The 24,833-nt window shown below is 41.7% G+C and overlaps 1 protein-coding gene across 1 annotated transcript in view; it reads right to left on the reverse strand.

Moving 5' to 3' along the window:
• The window catches only part of si:dkey-238f9.1 (chemokine-like protein TAFA-2), a 100,592-nt gene that overhangs the window by 19,588 nt on the left and 56,171 nt on the right, over positions 1-24,833 (reverse strand). Inside the window, exon 2 of the mRNA XM_037102609.1 lies at positions 21,475-21,587. Within this exon, the coding sequence (XP_036958504.1) occupies positions 21,475-21,586 (112 nt within the window). The 5' untranslated portion in view covers position 21,587. The remainder of the gene's footprint in view (positions 1-21,474; positions 21,588-24,833) is intronic.

Below are 24,833 nucleotides of genomic sequence, written 5' to 3' on the forward strand. Positions count from 1 at the left end.
AAAAACACATGAAATGTGATTTTTGTGTTGGGATCCAAACCACATTTGGTGGAGGCTTGAAATGATATTCAAATCAGATTTCTGCAGATGCATCTCAGTCTGGAAGCTCTGTCTGCTCATATCTGATTTCAAAGCATCTTTTGTGTCACTCACACCGAGACAAAGAACAACAACGTCAAACCCACAGAGACGGAAGTGAATTAGAGCGGCTGAGCAGAATCCAGGCAAAGGAATCACATTTCAGACTACCTTCAAATGTGTTTTGGATGTGTTTTGCAAAAATCGCATTTAATCTGATATTCTGCTGTCCAGACTGCCTGAACTGAATCTGGATACATTCTGAATTTAGGCTAGTAGTGTGAACATTGCCTGCAGTCTGAACATCAGAATCAGAATCAGAAATACTTTATTGATCCCCGAGGGGAAATCGCTTGCATTGAAGATAGCACTTACAGTACATACAGTACAGTACATGGAGAATCTGTCATGCTTGTCACAGCTGTAAATGAAAAAGGTTGTGCTTCTTCAGGAAATGCAAGAAGGTTAAATTCGTGTATGGCCCGGTAAAGAAGGCTCTGACGCAGGTGAGTAAAACCTCCTGAAAATCAATGGTGCCTATTTTATGCACATTGCATGATACCAGTGAGGTGGGATGTCTGCACAGAGCCCATAGGATACTAAAACACAACACCCTCCCCAGCTGCAGTCTGTTCACACTGCTGCCATCTGACAAAAGATACAGAAGTATCCGCTTCCACACCTCCAGACTACAAAGCAGCTTCTTTTCTCAGGCTGTGAGACTCCTGAAGTCATCCGCAACACTCCACAACAAAAAATTGTTTTTTTCTGTGGACAACCATTTGCATTTCATTGTACAATCCTGTGTTGCAGAATGGCAAATAACCTTGAGCGTTAATGAATTTTGTCAAATAAAGTGAGATTTTTGAAAATATACTCCAGACAATACAGCCAAGGTCATTTTGACACTCAGTCCATTTTCTTATTCAGTTAACAGTGTTTCGAAGCATTAAAAAAAAAAGCACAGACAAACCCATCACTTTTATAGGTCACATGTACATTAAAAGTAGGATGCAATTTTTCTTATAACTCAAAATAAATCAGGTTCCAGCTCTGGAAGCCCCTTGAGAAATTCCTCTGGAGACTGAACCTCGTGGGGCAGCACTGTACATTTATTTCTTTTCATTCACATACTGAAACTTGTTGCCAGCGACTAAAGTGCTCTCCAGTTGCCCTCATCAAAGAACTAATCATACAGGTTAGAACAAAGCCAAGGGTCGCATTCAGCTTCTGCACCAATCAAACGATTGATCTAACGCGCAGGTAGCGAGGCATCAAAATCAACGCACTGTTCCAACTGTCAGCACGACCGGCTGTATCTGCCTCACCTGGCCAGTCAAGCACAAGATACAGTGATAGAAGCACAACAGGGGATACATGAAAAACAGAAGCACGGCGCTCAGCCCAACGCTGACAGGGAGGCTTCACGAGCCAGAGTCAGAAACATTTCATGTGCCAGATATAATGAACAGGATGTTTCACTTGTCATCTTGACACTGAGGAGGTACTCTGTACAAAAAAAAACAAAAACACCTCAACCAAACGTCTATCACAGGTCTATTATTGAGTCCTAAAAAGAGTCTGTGATTGAGGTGAAATTATAGGTATCATTGAATTCCCAGAATAGAGTAATTTTTTTATTGCGCACCTGATTTTCTGAATTTCTTAAGAATTTCTGAAAAAAGGAAAAATCCATCAGTGAGAAGGGATGGTTTGGGGGTTCTTTTATTTTGTAGGTGTGTTGTATCACCTCCTACTACTGCTCACCTGTGTTCCCTGTCTTCTGTTACCCTCGTTAGTTTAGTTTGTATTCAAGCTTCTGTTGTTGTTGGCTTGTCTGTTGTCGTCCTCGGTCAGGGTGGGTTAGGTTTAACCCCAGGTGGCCCCGGGTTCGAGTCCCGGCCTGGGGCCCTTTGCTGCGTGTCACTCCCCCAGTCTCTCACACCCTGTTTCCTGTTGTCAATTGAGCTGTACTATGATAAAGGCCAAAAGAAAATATTTTAAAAAAAAAAGAAATGTGGCCTGTGCAGTGGTCATTAAAGAAAAAATAAGGGCAACTCACTGAATAAACCTTTAACAAAGAAAAAATGATTGAAACAAATCTTGATGCGCTGTCACTGGGTGAACACGGTCACTTAGCAAATACACAAGTACATCTGAGACTCAACTGTTCAAGAAAGACAAGATGACATTTTAGTACAAATTATATGTATTTTAAATGCAAATTATATGTTTTTTAATGAATTTTAAATCTAACCCCACTCACAGAATTATTTCTTATTTTTGATGAACCTCTGCGATGGCTCTAGTCATTTCAGATTGGGGACAGATGATAAAACACCATGGCAATTTTTTAATGACTACAAACAGAGAGCCTTAGGCAGAACCATCTTAAGAAAACATCCACATTCATATTTAACAGGTACAACCTGAGAAACCCAATCAACACTTTTCAAAAGCAGCAGCGTGTCCCCGGCTGCAGTACGTGTGCTGTTCCCACATCGCAGATGGTATCACAGCTGAAGCCATACATGAGCAAATACATATGTATGGTAGTTGATGAGAAACAAAAAAACTGTTCACTGATTATACCTTCCATTATACAATCCGTAGTGTTTAAGCGTTGAACATTTTTCTGCACGGATTGAACGAAGAAGGTGTAGCTAACCAGTTAATTATTGAGCTATAGAGGTGGACCTGATACCTGTAAACAGAGCCAGGCTGACTGTCTGCCAACTGTTCCCTGTCTTCTCCAAGCTAAGCTAACTGCAGTTTTGTATTTGAAGGTGGTATTGATGACATTCAGGGACTAACCGTGGCACTCCATCTCATCATCTGCATCCTCCAGAGTCAGAATTCTTACACAGAGATAAACAAAACAAATCATTTTGAAGCTGACAAAAACACAAACCATTTTTTCGTTAATTTTCGTTAATCACCATTAGTAATCTGAGCCGCAGCCAAAAAAAACACATAAAAATCAGTGTTGGGGCACAAATTAAAGATAACTTCAACTTCTTTAAAGCTTTATTACACACCCAGAAAAAAAGTAAAGGTCATCTATAATTTGTATGATGTGCAGAGTACAGTGAAATCTACTGCGATTTTCCACAAGGTGCTTAGTAAACATAAAGGTTTAAACTCATTCAGGGACTTCTGCATGACAAATAAGAGAAGACACAAAGTCGTAAATATCAATGACCTGTAAACTAACCTCAGAAAGGGGAATATTCAGAAAAGGCCATTTCATGGTTAGCTGCACCACTCTGATGCTGATTTACTGACATCAAAGCGAATAAAACACTGATGAGTGCAAAATATGAAGCGCAATATGATTTATTTTGTTAATGACTGTGTTCCGAAACGCAGAGGGTTCCGTATGCAGAGAATCACAAGCAGGATTTGTACTGCTGTCGGCTGTGCACATCTTCACGCCTACTCAACAAGCTGAGATTGCATGAAAGAAAAAAAAAAAACACAATTGCTGAAGTACATTACAGTAAAAACATGTTAGTAATTAAACGTCGTACACAGCGATTTACAGCGAGTGGCTTATAAAACACATGGCAGTCAGGGAGCTGGTCATCTGAAGTGCAGAGATCATGGGAGGCCGAATCGAGCACACAAAATTGCTCACTCGAATTAACATCAGATCAAATGCTGCTTCTGACCGGCTGGATGACGTGAACAGATGTATCGGCCTGACAGGAAACAAACTTCTTTATCCACTGAGGCATGAGGCAACAAGTGCGGCGGCTTCAGCAGGCTTTCACCGTGGAGAAAGTGAGCAAAACATACAGCGTGTGTTTTTCTGTTTCAATCCCGACCCATGCATCGTGCTGCCAGTCGGCCTTTTCCAGCCGGCAATTGCAGAGGCAGATCAAAACACTGAAAACAGAGTCACGTCCTGGCCACAGGCCCAGACCGCAGAAACAGCAGCAGCCATAAAAACAGAGTTTGTAGGCCATACAATGGAGACACCTTATGAATTAGTAATGATTCAAATCACACTGCTTGCTCCAGATAACGATAACCCATTTTTGGTCGACTCGAAAAAGCTTCCACGCGCCGAACACAACGAGCCGCGGCATATTTTCCAGGTAAAGAGGATCCTGTAGTCGCTGCCGGCTTCACGCAGCCAAAGCACTCATTAAAAAAGGGAAATGTGAGTGGGGATTAAAAGAAGTTCCAGGTGAAGCGATTCAAATGGCCACATTTTTTAAAAGAATCCTAATGTGGCAGCGATCCAGGGATTCACAGAGGTATTAGTTTATGAAACATTCATTCCTCTTGCCTGGTGAGAAACAGGAAAGTGGAATCTCGCAAGACCAATGTTTAATGGGATTACCATATTCAGAAAAAGACCGACTCGTTTCCACCCACCTGTAAACCTGCTGAGCTGACAATATGGCAGAGCAGGACCAGAGACACAGGCCCACGTCTGAGAGAGACGTCAGGAGTTTAATTTAAAGGAGCATTTCAGTATTTCTCAACCCACGTGTTCTTCTGTATGTCCGTTATGGTTATTGGTCAAGATAAGATTTTACTCTCCTAAACTGCAGGGATGTGGCAAAAGATCAGAAAACCATAATATGGCTGTACAGCATGTTAGATTACTTATTCCTGTTAGGGCAACAAGACCAAGATACAATCCAATCATAATCCAAACATCAAACAAGAAGCTTTTGAGATCATTCCTAACATAAAATGTGAGTTCTGCTTGCTCATCAGTTCTTCCTTCTCTTAGGTCGGTTTCCAGGCATCAGGACTTATGTTATTATTCTTTTTTTTTTTTTTTTTTTTTTTTAATCTTTTACTTACAGAGGACGATTCTTTAGACAGAAAGGACACAGAAACAGATGAGTGGGCTCTCACATTTCCCAAGTGTATGCTTTAGTGGTTTAGATGAAGTCCATGTCAGTACCATTCATCTGGCTGCCAAGATGTTAGAGCCCACCACTGACTGATCAATTGGAGTCCCTCAAGGAATCATACAGCCTTATAAGTGAAAAGGCTACTGAAGTTATTAAACCCAGGGACAGCGGCGGCAGAGAGGCAGAGAAAAGACTTACACACAAGGCTCAAAGCCTTTTCTGCAGAGAAGCTGTTGTCCTGACACGGTTACTCATTCTCAAGACAGCGCTGAAAATGTAATAAGGGATGTTCAGACACGCCATCAGAGGACTATTACGCCCTGTTTCTCATTTCATCTCATATCATTTTCTGCCACGTTTAGATGACAACACTGTATGTGCATTTTTCATCATCTCATCTTAACACTGCATGAAGACAAAATGCGATGCAAGAAATCTTGATGATCCACTTGCATGAAAGCTGTATATAACTACATGTATTGTGACTTTGCATTTAGATTTGGAGGCATTCTTTAAACATTGCTGATTAAAGCAAAACTTAAAGCAGTTCGATTTTATGAACCACTACCAGAAGAAGTATCTTGCTTCGACTCATAAGTTGTTTACATTGAACTTTTGGTCGAAAGTCTTATTTATTTTGTACTTCTTGTTTGGTTTTACCAGCAGAAGCTGCAAAAAGTCTCTACACTGACTTCTCTTGACTTTTTCCTGATTCATGAATAATGTGAAGAGGAAAAAAATAATCAAAATAAATCTGATATCGTCATTCTTATGCAACCTAGCAAAGAAGGGCTTTTAGTCATTCTGTGCTACTAGGAATATATTATCAGCAATCAGGTCTGAAGACGGGGCAAAAATCGATTAAAATTCTCACCAATTTGACTGTGTATGGAAAAAAAAGAGAATTTTTCTTACCAGTCCGAGGGAGTTTTTGGCAAATGTGATCATCTGAATCTTACATGAGGACAGACGGGGCTACTGTAGCCTACATTCACCATTATCAGCATAAAACTCCATCTCACACTACTTTTCTGCCTTTTCAGAATAAACACTTTGGTCGAAGGTCGCTGAAGACGGAGAGAAAACATTTATGACAGAAATCGATGGCGCTCATTGCCAACCCTTCTCTCTGCAAATATTGTTTATACTAAAATGCCTTTGCCAAATATGTTTTGGAGGATATCTAAATGCTTTTCCAATGCAGGAAGTCAGCCAGCATAAAAGGGAGGAGGTCTGGTCGAAACACCGGGCACATAAAGCACATAAAGGATTTTGACACCGGAGACTGGAGTCTGAGTCTTGCATCCTCTTAAAAGGGCTGAAACGCCTGTGGAGTTTTTGGCCATCAGCAGTGTGAAGGAGCCATGTTTTGATGAGTGGGTGCCGGTTTTGTTTTAATTTCTTTCGTTTGGAGTGCCCCGAGGATATCCAGGCAACCCATGTTGAGGGAAAAAGCAAAATATAAGTAATGATAACAACATTTTTTGTTGTTTGTTGACAATAGGAAAATTTCACCACTGACAGCTATGCTATCGTTAGATTTAGACTTTTATGCTCTGACGACTGACAGTAACATTTTCAAATTCCCCTTTAAAGAGATAGGGGTATTTTAAATCAATAGCTTCACTTTGGTTTCTTTTTGCAGGTTAGGGTTAAAGTTCAAATAATACTCACCAAAAAGTTCAACAAAAAATACCTTCAACGATAAACAACAAAGGACAGCAAAGGATAAACATTTGCTTTGTTACAAAGCTGGGGTCTCAAGCCCGTCCAGAGTTACCCATCGTCTCAACTAAATCAATCAAGGATCTTTGGCAATGTTATCAGTTTAGTTTACTTCACTTCTGTACAAGTGAACCCTCTCCTAATCATTATACAATCTCCGAAACATCTCCAACATCTCTGAATAGACCATAGTTTTGGTTCAAATGACTGTATCACTTCAGTATACGGGCAGCTGTGGCTCAGGAGTAGAGCCAGCATCTTGACACTGGAAGGTCGCTGGTTCGATTCCCCTGTTCTGCATGTCGAAGTGTCCTTGGGCAAGATATATGTACCATTCGTACTGTATCTCAAAGCAACAATATGTAAGCCCCTGGAGAATGACAGATGATTGATGGTGTCAAATACTGACACTCCACTGACCTGTTCCAACCTAAAGAGCTTGCAGAGTCTAGACCTACATGCCTGTTTTTCTGACGAATACTCATAACGCTTAATAAAACAGTATTCAACGGATCTTTTCACTTCAGTTGGCCGGCATAAAGAATTTACATGGGCAGCAAAACTGAAAAATAACTGTGTTTACCTCAAAAACTCCTCAAGCTTTAGAGTTACAGATCCTGGTTTTGTTTGAATATCTAAAAAAAAAAACTCAGTGGGTTCCATCCCACGTTACAGGCTTCAATATTTAACCAAGATCACAATCTTTCCTCAACCTTCACCAAGTGCTTTACACAGTCGATAATACAAAAAAACATCAATCTGAATACAAATTAGCCATATATGAACAGAACTTTCCACAGAGATGTGGTTGCTATGGTAAATGCTACAGCTCACTGTGTAACCGGGAACACAGAGCATCTCTAAAAATCTCTGATCTAAGATCGCTTCATTTAATTTATTTTGAGTAAATCACGATTGACTTTGCTTTGTTTTACATTTTAGCTGCATTGTTTACTGTAGCCTCGGATGACATAATATTAAAATATGCCTGGAAGTGTATTTTCTTTAAGAGTGCGCGCTCTGTGTCTGGCTTCACCATGACTACTTTGGTCTCCACAGAGGCAGACAAAAGAGAGACTGGAGATCCGCTCCCTCTGTCTCTGGTCTCTCATCTGACATGCACACATGCTGGTTAACTGTCAAGCAGATGTCATGTCTTCTCTAAACGGCTGCCATCTCCGCTCTCCAACCGGATTCCCACGTTTTTCATCTCCAGCAGATTCCGCTGATGCCTTTCAGAGCGGAGTGACAGGCACAGTGTCATGAAACATGGAGGATTGTTCGTCTAAAATGGGATGAGGGGTCTCCGGTTAAACTGCACATCTCTGCAACAAAGACGGAACCGCAATGATCTGAGCCGCAGACGGATCCGTCTTCATTAGATGGACGAGACGACGGACCTGCGTTGAAAGTGGAGCAACAAGCGCGGTCTGAAAAAAGGTTTGCTCCGAATTACTCAAAGCTGAGCTTGAGAGATTATTCTCCTCTAAATCGGACTGTCATGTAATTACATTAACAATGCTGCTAAATGAGAGGTATGTTTAGCCAGTTTCTCCAAATCAAACCTCACCCTGGAAAACAATATTATCTTGTTAGTGCTGAGGCAGCCACCGGCACTGATCCCCTGTTGAATTGCAGGCCGCCTGAGGACACTATTAAAGGAGCATCTGACCTGTCCACCCCCTGACAGCTCAATATAAATGTTCCTCTTTTTAATAGACCATCTTGCTAAAAAATATGTCGACAAACCTTTTTTTTTTTAAAAAAAGCCATTTCGGGAGAACTCCAATGGTTCCACCCATTACATTTTATGCTCCAGTCCATTCACATAAAGTTGATGCTCAGCCTCGGTTGCTGTTTTTATGGTCCGATGTGGACACTCGGCGCTGCACTTCATTCCTGGGGAGATGTGAGCCAGAAGGCGAAAAGTCATGGAGCGCAGCCAGAAGATGGAGGGAAGCAATTGATAGAGTGCATTTTGGAAGCTTATATTTCACTTTATTCAGTCAGTATTCAGCCTTTAGTGAATAACTATGAGGCCATAGCGCTGCATCACTTTAAAATAAAAAAGGAAACTACCCAAGGCTGAAAGGCTGACGACTTCCCTCCCAACATCGCCTGACTACAGATGAGCGCTCATAAATGTCTGTTAGAATTTATATTATCAAACGGCATGGAGGAGAGGTTTCAGGGGACAGTTGTTAAGGCAAATGTGTTGTATTTACGATTGGGGAGCTACAAATCTGTAATAGTAAGTACAGAGAATTAGCGTTTAGAGGGGACATTAAACTTTCCCGACATGTTCACAGACATCTCTGACTAATACTATGTGCCAATTTAGAGCCCGAAGACGAGCTGTTGGAAAGCCTTCAACGGTCTTAATGACAAGAGAGCTACAACAAGCAGCTCTCGGAGGGAAAAGGAAAAGCCGAGGGACGAATCTCAATTCATCACAATGAACACGTTACATGTCTGAAAGCAAGCTGTTATATTGTTCTCTTGCCCAGAATTGTTTTTCAGATCTGCCCCCGTCAGACGGCTGGTTTTTCCCAACCGTTCCGGTAACGCGTTGAGGAGACGCAAACAGGAAACATAACCTTGGCATGAATCCAGAGAGTTTGGCATTTTTTCACAAATATAAAAGTATGCTGAATTGGCTATCAGCAGGTCCTGTTTGCAGTGTATCAATCAATGTACAGACTGCTATCACTGGAGTCCTTTGATACTCAATAAAACTTGAAAATGGGATCAATCTTTGGCAAGTTCTGGATTTTTTTTTGTTTGAATTGTAAGGGGATGTTCAATCATGATGGACCTCAGCGATAATGACATCCTCAGAGAGTGCAAGTCAAACTGAATATGTCTTAGTATTACTACTTTTGTGTCCGTTTCAGGTTGCACGGTATCTTTGTCTCTTACTTACATCCAGCGTTGCTGTCAATATGTTTTAGTCTGAAATGCGCTCTATAAATTAACTGACACGACTACCAATCGGTGAACTTTGACACTGATTTGGATACTGCTATTCACACTTAAATCTTTTCATGTTCAAAGGGTTGATTCATAATTAATCAACCAGTCCATTTCACCTTTTGTAACTTGTGACTCAGAGCATACCAAAAAGACGTTTTTCTTGTGCTTTTTTTCTGCCTTTTTATTTATGATTCTCTGGCCTGAACTCACCACAAACTCAGCAGGTAGTCGTTGCTCTTTGAAGTCAGTAATCCCAGTGCACCGCATGAACCGCTGAGACATCGGGTTGTTAATAAATATCAAAAATGTTTGATAAGATAGGGGCAGCTCAGATCAGGTCTGTCAGTCAATAACGGTGGTTTGGATGGAATTTGTACACAACTCAAACTTCCAGATTTCCAGTCTTCATCTGACCATCGGTACAGACCCATTTACTCTGCCTTACACGAGACTGGTGTATGTTGGACTTTGCTGCACTAGTTTAGGATGCTCTATTGTAGTGAAGTTGACGGTGCATATGAAAATATATGTTCAGGTTGCACCGCTGGATGTAAGTGCGCCCCTTGTTTGATCTTTGCCTGTCTTTGATTCTAAAGGGTTCTGCACTAACACGTCTCAGACTTCTCTAAGTATGGCTGCACCTGTCTGCCTCTGTTTCCATCATGTCTCCGACGTCCCTGCCGGCTTCTCCGATGCTATTAAAACTGCTGTGATACACTCTATAGAGTGCGCTTGAGAAAACACCATTTTGTGGAGCACTTAGCGTAACAGAACTCAACTTAAGCCTTGACACGTACAATTCTTACAGCCTACTTACAGGATCATCCAATATGTGTGAGCTCAATATACTCTCTTGAATGCAGACATCAGAAAAGTGTAATCTGCGACTCCATGCTGGTTCACACGGTGCTACTACTTCCCTGAAAGTAATTGGGAGGGCGAAGAGAATTATCGTACAAACCTGTCAGTCTATCAATATGCAAGTTATTTCCCGTGCACATTTTTGTCTTTAGGCATACGTTTAAATCACCTGCTATGTTCTATCTTGTTTTACAGTGAACCTTCTCTCTCAATCATCATTCACGATCTATTAGAGGTATGCAGCAGTGTCTGTATCTGCAAAGACTGTCCTCCTATACATCTTTTAGTTTTGTTTGTATTTCTCTCTGTTCGTAAGTTTCTGGGAGTGAACCAGCCAATAACATTGTCAGTTTGTGTGGACGGGACTATGAAAACACAGCAATCAGGTTACATTTCTGGTGTCCGTGTCTCTCCTCTGCTCCCAGTCCCACACAGATGTATCAAGAGCTGCAGTCATGTGTGTCTGTTTGACTGAGGGCGGGGCTGAGCTACACACACTCAATACAAGCAGGGCAAAAAGGCAAATGACCGACAGGTTGGACGGTTGTGTGGTGAACATAACTGCTGTTAAAATAATATTCCATTTATCTGATTCACTACTTTTCTCGCTAATATTACTCCCTCTCTTTATTTGCTCTCTGGCTCGCTGCTCTCTCCAGAGGAGGGGCCAACTTTGAATGGCGTGTTCACAAACGGCAGCTGACAAATCCTCCATAGTTAAGCAACAAAATAGAAAGTATCAACACATCATGCTATAGCAATTTTAAGAGGGTTATCTTTGATCATACAAAAAGTGACCTCTCTACTGTAATACAGTAATATAGGACTTACATGTATGTATAACTTGCATATGAGAATGGCAGAATGAACAAGTTATCCTTTCCTGCTAAGTACTTGACAACCTCTGATAGAAAATGCAGCTACTGTATCATAGTGAGATGTTAGCTTGCAGGGGGACAGTGAGGGAAGGGTGCATAGCTATTGATCTGATACAGTCATTTAATTTGTAATTCTCTTTAATCACCTGTTTCCTTTCACCATTTTAAACCAACCCAAATAACAAGCATGATCTTTGGTAATGTGTGTCACTGCAAACCACAGATATGATCGAACTTTTGCATTTCTTCCTCTTGCAACTCCACGTTTCCTTCGGTTCAATTTTCTGTTTTATGTTGTGACAACATTGTGCTAATGCTCTGATTTAGGCACAGTAAGTGTTAGGAAAACACTTTTTTTTTTTGGCTTAAAACACACGACTGGAGATGTCCTGAGGTCTCATTAAAAACACCCTGTTTCGTTGCCAGAAACAGAGCTGGAAATGTCCCAACCTACCGTCATTGCCAGAAACACGTCTGGAAACTGTTCTGAGGTCATTAAAAATACCCAAAGGTGTCATTCTTATACAAACGTCCAGTGGTTTCCTGATGTGAAAGCCAGGTCACAAATGTATGAATGTGATATGACACTTTACTGTATAGAAATGTCAATATAGTATGTGGCGGCCATCATTTAATCCTGGCAGCTGGACTGTTACACAACAAATTATCTGAGTGAGATGTATAGTGCATTTGACATGTGAGTGATATTCATGAAGTCTGACAACAGCCAACAAGAATGCAGAAATAGTCTTCCGAGTCCTCTAAGAGGTCGTATGTTGTGAACATCAGTATGTCCACATTCAAGGAAACAGCAATAAAACTAGACAAAATCACTCTTTTGATCAATCAAATTGCATTCAAATTAAGCAATAGGTCTTTTAAAAATGCATTTTTGTGTTACACATACAACTTATGGTCGAGTAAAGAGAGTGCAAAGCTGACCAGTCATGAGGATGAGAATATTTTGTGTGCATATGAATTGGAAAAATGTCAGAGAATGACCTTTTCTCTGGTCTCTATTGATTTCTATATTTATGTCGATTTCACTGTGAGCTCACTGATTTAAATAATCTGTCTATACACCATTTAAGTCCGTCAAATGATTAGCGATCTTGATCCCACTGACAGCAATATGAGCTCATTATTCATAGCATAAAAAAAATAAATAAAAAAAACTCATCTGAGTTATTTGTTTACAGCTTCCCCTCCTCCCTTTAATAACAGCAGGATGTGTTTGAGACAGTATCTTTTTGGAAGCTGAGCGATGGCACTACTCCTCTTTATGACACATAAATTGTAACAAGCCGCTAATTCCAGAGTTAATGAGAATTAGCGGCATGCATCAAACAGCCTCTCGTATAACACAGTCTGTAAAGCATTGGATCACCATCACTAACAAATCCATCACCTCCAAAAAAAATCGTCCGCGCATTAAAATTTCTGCACGGAGCACAGAAAGACTGACGAGGCATGCATCCGTGGCCAATTTGAAAGGGGACTGTACCTCCTCGTGTTAAGCTTTAACCAAGCATGGACCATTAACAGCAGTACAATTGACTAACTTTAAACGAGGTTGCTCTAATTGCTGGGTAAGGGCAGGCTTTTAGTTTGTAAGACCCAATTACAGCCCTGCTGTTAGCACTTCTCTACTAATTGCATTCATCAGCTTAAATCGTTATCACCAGGCTTCTCCCTTCGATTCCTATCAAAATCCCCAAAAAATCTAAATTTCTGTGAGTTTCAGAGTAGCTTGAGGTAACTCATAATGTGGAGCGGGATAATGGGTTTACATTTGAGCTGTAATTAGAGAGGGAACAGCGATAGAAGACTGTCGGCGGATCTGATTCTGACACAGTATGGCTCCTATCAGCCACAATGAGACACAGAGACAGACTTTGCTCTGAGCTGTTGTCCCGGTCAGCTTTTTGCTTGAATACACAGATCAGATCTGACCCGACCTTACCACAGGCAGAGTACAGATACAGAGATCGAGCAAGATTTGAGCTACAAGTTGCATTTTGGCAATCATTTCTATAACATCGTATTCACAGACAGTATCAAACCAAAGATTATACATAAGCCACACAGTTATCCGAATGATCTTAAACTGTGATTTCCATTTTTGGGCTTATTTTTATGTGGGAGGAAAATAAACGTGTATTCAAAATGTTTGTGAGTTTAGCGAGTCCGCAAAGTCGAAATACGTAACTTAAAATTATGGATAAATGGCAAACATATAGTTCTGCCACTTGAATGCAAACTAACTAACTAAGCTTAAAGAACTGTTGTTTTTTTAATAAATAAACCCAGCTGAATATACAGTGTTCATGTATTGATATGACAGAACCATGTGGTGAATAACTTTGACATTTCCAAATGAATCGATACTAAATAGGTACAATAATGAATGAACACCGATTACCTCAAAATCACTGACTAATCATTTTAAGTAGTTAAAGCTTTTAGTACAGCTTGTACAATTTCAATTTAATGGGAAAGAAGTCCCAAAGCTATTTTGGTGGAAAAAGGCAAGCAAAGACAAAATTAAAGGAAACACTGGCAAATATTTCGTCATTGGACAAGAAACTGTAAAGACTTTGCTACACACACTTACGGTTAAACTTTACAGTCCATGTACAGTCACATGGGCTCCATCTGAGCTGACATGGCCAGCTAGAAAAATGACTTTCCACTGACTCTCTCTTCTAGAACAGTATAATCTGAGTTTATGTACATGGGGGAAAAAGTATAATGATGAAATTGGCCTGTAAACTCTGATGTTTACAACACATGGGAACTGATTGTACTGATTACCTCTGCTCTCTCTTTCACATAACTTCAGCTCTCCTCTGGGATCGTCTTAAACCAATCTTATCCTCTCACTGCTTGTGTTCCTGTGTCCCCCAAATCTCGCAAATTCACTTGGTGATTGTAGTGTTATCACTGTTACACCCTCCCCTCCCCTCCGTGTTTCCTCTCTTCCTCTTCTCCACACTCTTCCCTCTCAGGTGCTTCCAATCAGGTGATTAGACCTTGCACCATACTTGAGGCAGGCTGGAGGAGAAGGAGCTCATTCTTCCACAGTCCTGACTGTTTTGGGCTGTTTCTGTCGTCATCCTCAGTTGGTGTTTTGTTTTTTTACTTTTGAGAATGCGGGGTCTGGGAGTAATGTTTTCACAGCTTTGTTTGTTAGTTTAGTCTACGTATTTTTTTCTTAGTTCATAGAGGGAAGGTCTGGCCCGGTCTTTCCCCATCCTTTTGTTCATTTTGCCCTCCAGGCGCATAGTTTTAGCTTTATATGTTACCATAGCCAACTGTGTTATTTAACAATTAAGATACCTGATGTAGTGACTTTATGTTTTAAAGCTCTGATAAGATTTGTTGGTACTCAGAGATGATTTTCCTGAACCTCCACACCAGTGACGACATGTTTGGCTCTTCAGTCCATGCTTCATTTCAAGTCATGAGCCGGACAACAGGGTGCTGCCACTCCTTCTCCCTTCTTCTTCTCCTTCTCTCTGTTTACTAGCAGATCACAAAAACAACTTTAATGGTACAAACCGCCACCAGCTAGGTCGCAGTGTGTGGATGCTGCCCTTGTTATGCCGATAAACCAATTTGGCTTTGTATTATCGGCTGTATGTATCAACTATGAAACAACAGCGTATCTGCTTGATATACAGTACATCGATAACAATGATGATGAAAAAAGGACTTCCTTTAAAACTCGCAGCAGAGATATATAAAGATATAAAAACACTTTTCTAATCTTTTTATCACCACGACATTACACTCAAAAAAAAAAAAAAAAAAAAGAACAAGCTCCGCGGTGAACTCTGATTTCCGCTCAGCATGAGAATAAAACTATTGACATTCTCTCAGCACATACACTCTCCCCACTTCTCCCCTCCGCTGGCTACACAGCCACACACACAGAGGATACAACCAAGGCCACACGCAGCCACTCATGGCTCATCTATACAGCTGCCATTCAGATGCGTATAGCAGAGGACGTTTGATGGTTTTCTAATCTCGGTGGCTGCCACCAGGAGATGGGGCGAGCTGACCCCTGTCATCCCCACAGTGCATCTCAAACAGCCCCGCATCTCCATCTCAATCTCCCTCTAGTCGCTATCTCCGTCCACCATTGTGTCGTCCACCTGCTCTCCAAATGTCAGGATGAATGCCGCGCAGCCGCATCCCCGCACATCCCCAGGGTGGGGGTGACCTGCTCCGCCGCCGCTTGATATAATGTCATGCTGCCCCTGGGCAAGGGTTCCACGCTGACCTGCTGCGTGGAGCGTGCAGCAGCAGGCTGATGTATGCGACCACACCACAATAGAAATTGAGACACAGTACATATACTGCATTACAGGAGTCCTTACAGGCCAGTAAACTAGAGGAACCCATGTGCTGAAGCCTCTGATGAGAAACGACGACAGAGGAAGAGCAGGGTCCACTCGTCAGGGATCAGAATGTTTCCTCTCTGAAATCTTTTTGCCTTATTTTGCCAGAACTTTTCTATATTTTACAGATCAAAAACACAACTTTTCAAATGAAAAAAGTAAAAAATGTAAGATAATATTAGTTTAATTGATATAGTTTGAAAGTATCCAGCTAGTTACAATGAAAATAAGTCCATGTCAGGAACACTGACTGTGTGAAACAGTGTAACAAACCAAATGATTTGTATCTATCACTTTGTGTTTGGGATCAATAAATCTGGTGTTAACGCAGATCGGACAGAGAACTGACTGAACTAGACTTAAATAACTAGACATAAATGTGATGTATTCGCTTTTATTTTATTTTTTGACTTATCGTGTTAACTTTTACATCCTTTTGTCAGGTCTGTTTTAAGGCCAGTGAACAAAGAGAAAAGAAACGAGGAGACTAACGCGCAGTGTAAAATAATAACTTCATTTTTAAAATTATTTAGCAATTTTCTGATTAATATTTATTTACGGGGACATTCTGAGCAAAAAAAAAAAAAAGGAAATTAATTGTTCAAAGCACAATAACCAAATCAACCCCAGAGCTTTTCAAAGTCGGCCTGTCTCAAATTACATTATTTTGAATTTCTAAAATAATCTAGAAAAAAAAAAGTACTCTGCTGCTGCCTGGTTCTCATCAAAACCCACCGAGCATGAGGAGCTCTCTGCACGGCCTTTTCTCCTCCAGGCGAGTGCAGGGAAACAATCCTAATTCATCCCTTAAGCATATTTTGAGTTACAAATTCTATACACGTGACACAACCTACATGTTCTATTTTCAAATGAATAAATAAATAAATATGCTGACGGGGACAGTGAGGAAGGGGGGAAAAGTTGACATGAGGCAAAGAAATAATAAAAGTCTATGTTGGATTCTGTCATTAATTTGGGCTCGGGAGAATCAGTTTGTTCCTAATGCGAAACGCTGAAAACAAAGAGGGGGGGAAAGTTAAGGCCAATTTGCATAGAATACCAAAAAAAACATAAAAATCCCCCGAAGCATTAAAATCAGCCTCAGAATGAGCCATTAGAGTGCGTCACAGTTTTTAGAAAGTCTCCACCATAAGCAAATATGGAAATATTCCACTGAATTCAAATGAGAGTGCACAGTTTCATCTTATTAATAAGGCAGTTCGGCCCCTTGTGTGCGTGTGAATATAGAACGGGACCTTGATTTAAACCCGGCGTAAACCTGAGCTCCCAAAGTCATTCTCATTCCAATTTGCGGAGATATCCACGAGCCATGTGGCTTAATGCCTCGTATTTAAACATGTAACAGAGTTGATGACCTGTAAACGGCGCTGCTTAGAGCCTTTTCTTTTCTTTTTTTTTCTTTTTTTTTTTCATCTCTAGAAGAAGGAGCTGCGGCCACGTTGCATCACACAGCCTCGGTGAGAAATGTGTTTTTCACGCCTGCTTTCCTCTCCGCCACATTCGCAGCGTTTGCCCCTCGCGGACACTGACCAACAAACCACAGAGAGCTAGATTACTGTTTTTTAAATGAGGCAGAATGAGTTACTGCTTTAAAAGAAGAAGAAAAAAAAGTATCCAAGTATCTAAAGAGCTGAGTAATGAGGCCGCCCATTTGACCCGGTCGCATCATCAGTCTAAATACTATCGACAGCCCCAAAACAAATTGTACAGCCGTGAGGTACTTGTTATAACACTCGCTCTCTCTCTCTCTCTCTCTCCCCAGACCACTGTGCTCTCTCGCCCTTCCTCTTCCTCCTCTCCACTCTTTCATGACTAGCTAATGAATGCAGATGGCGCTCTGGGGGATGCAGTGGTCTTATTACAGGGGTGATGCGTGTGCGCTGTGAGCTCAGCGTGCTCCAGTCAGGCGGCGGTGAAAGGTTCAATTGCTTTGGCGAAAGCCCCCACCTCAATAAACAGAGGGGCTAAGGAGGTTTGTTTATTGGGCCTACCTTGACTTGACCTCCGTAGCTCAGGGACAGGCTGCGTGATTACCAAAGTGTCAGCGCAGCTCCGGGGAGGACGAGGGCCGGGCTACTTGCGCTGGCCCCTTTCTCTCTCCCTCCGCTCTTTTCTCTTTCGTAATAAATCACAGGAATAAGTGCACAGACCACAAGAGCGGAGGACAAATGCAAAACCAAAGAGACAGAGATGTAAGCCTCATGATTAAGTGGTTTATCCAACATGTTTGCAGGGGGATTTACGACTCCGCTGTCAGTCTACAATCATCAAATACATTCAGAAAATATTGAATGTATTGATTCGACGATCACACAGGAAGGTGACATGTGGTTTCTCATCAGTGATGCTGAGTGAGGAAAAAGCTTTTACTTAAGCACAATTTTGAGGTATTTGTACTTTATTTTCCTGACATCTTTTTACTTGCCACATTTTAACACAAACATCTGCACTTATGCTGCTCCTAACATTTTCAAAACAGGCTCGTGACTTTTGCTGTAAAGCCTTTGAGGGGAATCATTGATTATTTCTACGTTGTGTCTTTGATGATTTCAGCTGATCGGTGCAATAAAAGACGGAAACAGACAGAGTTGTAGACCGGAATGGGAGCAAAGCCACGTGAGCGTCTCGTACCTGCAGTGACCCTCCATACTGCTGCCTGGATTTTCTTATTTTCTCAGTTTGCTGCCGTGCTCTGGATTTGACGCCGTATCTTTCCGGGGCATTTCCGAACAGCAAATTCTACATAGTCGACCTTTACTACTTACAGATGGTAGAAATGTCCTTCTGAGGGATACTCTGAGTACATTTCAGAGTCTGTACTGTATTACCTTAAAAAGATGAATGAGTGCTTCCACTTTTATCAGTCTTAAAAAATAATAATAATAATAATAATCTGTACTTCCACTAAAAGAATGTGTGTACGTTGGTTATTTTCTGCTACCTTACACCTCCACTCGACTACCTCTTGGAGATACATACCACACTTTTTAGTCCACTACATTTATTGTAAATCTTTGGCGACGAGTTGCTCTGCAGATGGCATGCTGTACTTTTTAAAACCTATTTATTCATCAACAACAACAGAGGTGTCACTTTGTGTTGAAAAATGGTGGGGGCATCAGGCCTCACATGAAGAAAAATCATCTCTGAGGGATTTTTTTAAAAATATGTGATTGCTGGAAAAAAAAGAAACTGCAGAATGGCACGTCAGAATTGCTATTTTAAGCCATTTTTTTAAAGCACATTTAAAACTCGTCATGCTTTTAAAAAGTGATAGGGACAGTCTGCCCCCTGCTTCCCCAGTGTGAATGACAGCTGAGAAAAGAAACAAAGAAAAAAAACAACCGATTCCAATAATCAGAAGGAAAAAAAAAATAATCATAAAAATATTTTAACAGAACATCTTCTCTGGGTACCTCAAACAACAGTGGCCAAAAGTGTGTGGACAGCTTATCATTACACATTATAAGGTGTGAGGGCCTGAAGCTCAAACCATTCATATGCTGCTGTTAAAGCCTCCTCCGCTCCTCTTGAGAAGGATTTGGAGCCCGTCTGCAGGGATTTTCTCCCATTCAGCAACGACAGCATTAGTGTGGCTGGTCACTGATGTTGGGCGATAAGGCCCGGCTCACAGTCAGCACTCGAGTTCATCTCAAAAGGTGTTGAGAGGGGTTGAGGTCGGCGCTCTGTGCTGACCAGATTCTTCAGCACTAAACTCAGAAAACCATTTCTTTATAGAGCTCGCTGAGTGCAGGGGGACGCTGTCATGTTGACGCAGGAAGAGCAATGTGAATACGGGTGACCATTTACTTTATAATGTGTTTTACTTCATGTTTCCTGTTTGTATTAATGAGGAATACGGTGACTGTCGCTGTTAAATGCCTTTCCATAAATAAACTTTGCATGATAAACACACTGCATCCCAAATCTACTGTGCAGTTGTGCGGCATAACAGGGTTCTGACTGTTGTGTGTTCACATTGGTAAAGGGACAAATTACATACTGTAAATCAGCACACACATACACGGTGAGCAGTGCCTGCTCAAGCATGTGCGAGCTGACCAATCAGAGCAGACTGAGCATTTCAGGAAGTGGTCTGGAAGAGACAGGCGTGAAAATTGACCATTCTAATATGGGACCTTTAAATTCAGTGCTGCCCCCCTCTGGACACCAACATTACTAACATATACAACATGTGTACCCTAACTCTTAGACAGTCAACCACCTTCCATGTCTTGCAGTCTCTCCATAGGTGATTCTGAGATGACGCTATTAATTGGTCAAATTATTCAGCAGCTCGTGAAGTCACATCATTTCCCTCTACTGCCTCTAACTTGGTGTGAAACACGTTGGACCGAGGCACATGCTTGTTTCATATAACGAGCATCCTCTCCCGGTGCAGTCCATCCTGTCATGGCCCTGGATTTTGATGGCCTATCAAAGACTTGTGCTGGTCATTGTTGTTGTTTTCAGCCAACGTGGAGCCGTTTCCCTCCAGCCACTGTGTGCTGTTTGTCCCCCAGTGGAATACGGCTCATTATATCAATGTGTAGTCACAGTTTCTACCGATACGCCCAGGGATCAGGCTATCTCTTCAGAAACGGAAATCTCTTTGAAAGGTCTTGTCCCCTGCCACACACATACACACACACACACACACACACACACACACACACACTAACTGTACTGGTATTACTTTTTCCATCTCATGCTTCACTTGCATGACTGCTAAACTGCTGAATTCCCATGTGCACAAAACCTAATACTACATCTTTGCCGTACTGGCGAGCAGAGTAACAAAGAGAGCTCATCTAATTATATCAGTTTCTTTTTTAAAAAGTCAGTGGGGTGAACTGTGGTCAGCGCATGCAGCCGACCCGGGGCTGTAAAAGACCGGTCATGGCACACTGTGACTGCTGTACCAATTTGTCCAGAATGCAGTCAGTGAAAGAACTCAGCTGTAATGCACCTGAATCAACCTACACACCATGTGTGAAAATGTACCGATGCGCTGTGCGACTTGTATCATTTGTGATGATGCACCCTGTTAGTTTTTTTCTGTGATGGGTTTTGTTGCTCATGATATAATAAATGGCTGTAAAAACACATAATTAGTTGTTTTAGGAGATTAAAATGCTTTTATCTTCCCCGGCTTGTTTTTAATGATTTAATGCGGCTTTCTTGTATTTACAACCCAGTCACCAGAGTAAATGTTGGCAATGCACTTTTCTATAAACCACCGGTATTTCTTCATGTTGCAACTTTATGTTTCTTTTGGTTCAATTTTCAATTTTATGGTGTGACAAAGCTGTGCTTAGATTTAGGGCACAAAACCCAGTTGGTTAATGACAGGAAAATATCAAGTTCTGGCTTAAAATACTTGTTTTGGTCACCACAAACATATAAAATCCTGCTGCTGTCTTTCCTCCTGTAAGTCAAAAGTCAACCATTATTTTCCACAAAAACACAGTAAAGACAGTTTTACGTAGGCAGACGTTTCCTGGGCAATGACCATTACGGGGAAAATGCGAGTGAATACTTTTCTTTAATCCTCAGCTTCTTCAGTGGAGCTGCGGATCAGCCAGCAGCAGCAGGCTTTGCTCATTCTGGGCAAGATGCCCTGGAAAGACAACAATGAGGAAACATGCAGCATTTTACCTATGTGGCTTCTGTGTGACGAGGCGCTGGTCAGTTGTCCCCAGAGAGACACCATACAGACGGTCAGCAGCAGCGCCCTTCTGCACATGCTCTGTAGGTCTCTCTCCCGCATTCTGGGGGAGAAAAAAAAAAAGAGAAGATAAAACATCCTCAGTGGTCAGCCATATTTACATCACAGGAACACTCAGATGTGCAAGCTGCCTCGCTTACGCTGGCGCCAACAAGCTCCCCAAGCTTTGGCTTGGCAGTCAGAGGTGGTCAATTAGAGTTACTCCTGAAATCACAAAGCTCGAATCTACAGAGCTTTAACTGGACGCCTCTGCTGTGTTGAGGATAAGCCTTCTGAGGGCCACAACAGGGTTCCCAAATGTGGCTACATACTGCCAGCAAATTGAAAGCAACATTATGTAACATTTTTACAAATCATTTTGATGGTTCAGTGTCTTCTAACAGGGCGAGTGGTGTCTCTGTCACAGCAACACCGCCCCCTTATCACTTGTTTCCACTCTGTTTCCTGGGATTTGTACTTACGACAGTGGTGATGCACTCAAAAACTGTGGGGGGCACCAAACAAAATGCCAATTTCTACATAACTTTGCTTTAAACAAGTACGATATGCATCAGCGGCAGTCTTCTACTGAGGTCTGGTCACGTGCAATTCTGACAAATTGCTGGATTCAATCACAGTGGTGAAGTAAATCTTCAGTGGTTGTTTTGTATTAGGTAGAAATTCCCCTTTTCTTTTGAAGAATAGCAAGTGCTGACCTTCGGGAACAGAGATCAGAGTCTCCAATGAAGGAAGCTCTCTTAAATTAGCTTCCTCCATCCCAATGCAACAGAGCTGAAAATTTCTCAACACCTCATCACTGACAGTTTTCCCAAATACTCTCTGTTCAGTAGGAAGATTTTACCATAAGGCTGTCATGCTTAAAGGCAATCATTCAATGGATTATGTATCCACCTCAATTGTAAATGGCAATGACTGTTACAAGACATTTTACAGTCGAAATGCTACACACAGAATGTAATTTCAGCCATAAGAGGTTTCTCAAAAGACATATAAGTAGAGTTGTCAGGTTGTGTGAGGTCATGGGAGTAGTTGTCTTCATTGTTACAGTAAACAAACATCATAAGTGAAGATCATCTATAAGTGACTCCAGCAGAAATGTTCACAGATTAGATAATGTTGTAACATTACTATTGCTGGAACAAATTATATACACTGGTGAAAAAAAATTACACTGAAAAAAAACGTAAATAAAATAATGAATACAAGGTGTGTCTTGCTTTTAAACAGTAAAATAAGTCTGTCAGTGGAACAAGTGAAAACTGTCTAAAAACAAGTCCCATTACCTCACTGAAAGGCTACTGTCTAAGTGATCGTGGCTTATATTTATCAACTGAGGTATTTTTGACTAGAAATTAGAAAAAAACATGCTTGGAAGACACTCAGATTCGTCTTTACTGTGTCTGTTTCTGTTGCGGCATGTACAGTATATGGGAACGTGATAAGGTGCACAATAATGTCACTAAACCGATGTTGTGAGACATCCAAGCATCAAAAGCAAAATAACCCCCTGCACTACAAACTTCTGGGGACAGAAAAATGTTTTGATTTCTCAGACTTTATTTACAAAAGTGGGATAAAAACGTCCCCACAGCTCTGATGGAGCTCAGGATTCAGTTGGAGGACAGCTACTCTATGTTACAAATTATTTGACTGCGGCCAAAACATGTAAATCAGTGTGTGCAGCTCAGGAGTCTGTAGCGTGGAGAGTACACGAGGTCAATTAGATCCGTTAGAACTTGACCGATCCTGTCGCTGTGTCAGGGATAATTAATAGTTATGAATAATTAATGAAGTATCAGTGCTATGTGCTCAGTGCCTCTCTCACTCTGAAGATGCACATATCGTTCCTGCTGCTGTGTAATGGCTAAACGTGTTTGATAAACTCAGAATAAAGACGCCTAGAACAAACAAAACATCCGCTCAGGACCATGCTAATGATGATGCAGCTCCGTAATAATACCAAGTTCTGTACCACGGCTGTGTGGATGAAAGCCCAACGTTCAGACTCTTCCCTCTGAGCAGGGAAAGCCTATCTAAACTGGCGTACATAACTATATTTTTCACAAAGGAGTGGCTCTGTTGCATCCTCGAGTGTGATTTGTTTGAGCAGCGTGAGACGGAGCCTGAAAGCTGGCGCCTTGCGCCGAAAGTGTAAGAGTTGGCAACTCTGTATAAACACACAGCAATTTATAATACCAATTTAGATGTGGAGACAGCTTGAACAAATGCAGTCTGTTTATGCTCTCAGTGTCCTGATCTCCCGCTCGCTGTCATCCTGCTACCTGGGAGGTGAGTAATGCTGTTTGTGTCGTCTGTGTTAATGTGCTCAGCTCAGTAATCTTTATGTACTTTCAGAGGGCTGTTGTCCAGTAATACTCTCCATCTCCATCTGAGAGGCCTGTGTACGGCGAAACAAGCAGTGCAATCAGTGGCTCGTCTTACTGCCAGCAGCACTGGCCCCGTCTCTCGTGAGAAAGCAGCCGCAAATCACAGCTTCGCTTTGAACTCTGTTCCAGTGCAGCCACTCAAATTAGTAAAATGCTTGGTTTCATGCAAAGAGATCAACTCTTGCTTATCTGGCAGAGGCTCGCATATGAGGGGGATGTTTTTTCTTGCCACAACTGCCTTTGTACTGGCAGCCAGAGCTGGGTGAGATCTTCACGGGGAGGCTCTAATTCTGTACAGTATCAGACAGCTGATGCAATCGGGATGTTACGCACACAGACTGTAGACAAACATAGACACAGTGTCTGGAGCATCTTCAATAGATCTCTAAAGGGACTGTTTTACGCCTGTTACACTTGCTTCCATCTGGTCAGGTGTAGAAGCCAAATGATCCAGCTTTGGAGCCGGGGTGGACCCGATGTTAAGCAGACAAGGGGCAACCCAGAGAGCTGACAGCGATAGGCTGAAGCACCCGGCAATCAAAAGAAACTCGACTTAGGTGGGCTGCCCAGATACCGCCACCCAAGTGTATTTAAAAGAGAACATTTCAGCATGCCATCCAAGATTTGTTAACTCGTGGACAATCTGTCCTCGTTCTACGCCTCCCGTCTGCAGACAACTGCACATGCTCAGATAAACAGAGAGAGAGAGAGATGCTCTCTGGTATTACATCTCTCCTGTTAACACATTCATTGTGATGCGACCTCTCCTATTTAATGAAGGCCTTCATATGCTGTTGCCAGACAGCAGTAAACAGAAAGGTGAGGCCAGCCACGCTGTGTGTATAAAGGTGGTCAATCAAAACAAGACTAGGTAGGCACCCCTCTGAGGCAATTCTGGAAAA

The sequence above is a fragment of the Acanthopagrus latus genome, chromosome 6 (assembly GCF_904848185.1).
Source record: "Acanthopagrus latus isolate v.2019 chromosome 6, fAcaLat1.1, whole genome shotgun sequence".
Taxonomy (NCBI): domain Eukaryota; kingdom Metazoa; phylum Chordata; class Actinopteri; order Spariformes; family Sparidae; genus Acanthopagrus; species Acanthopagrus latus.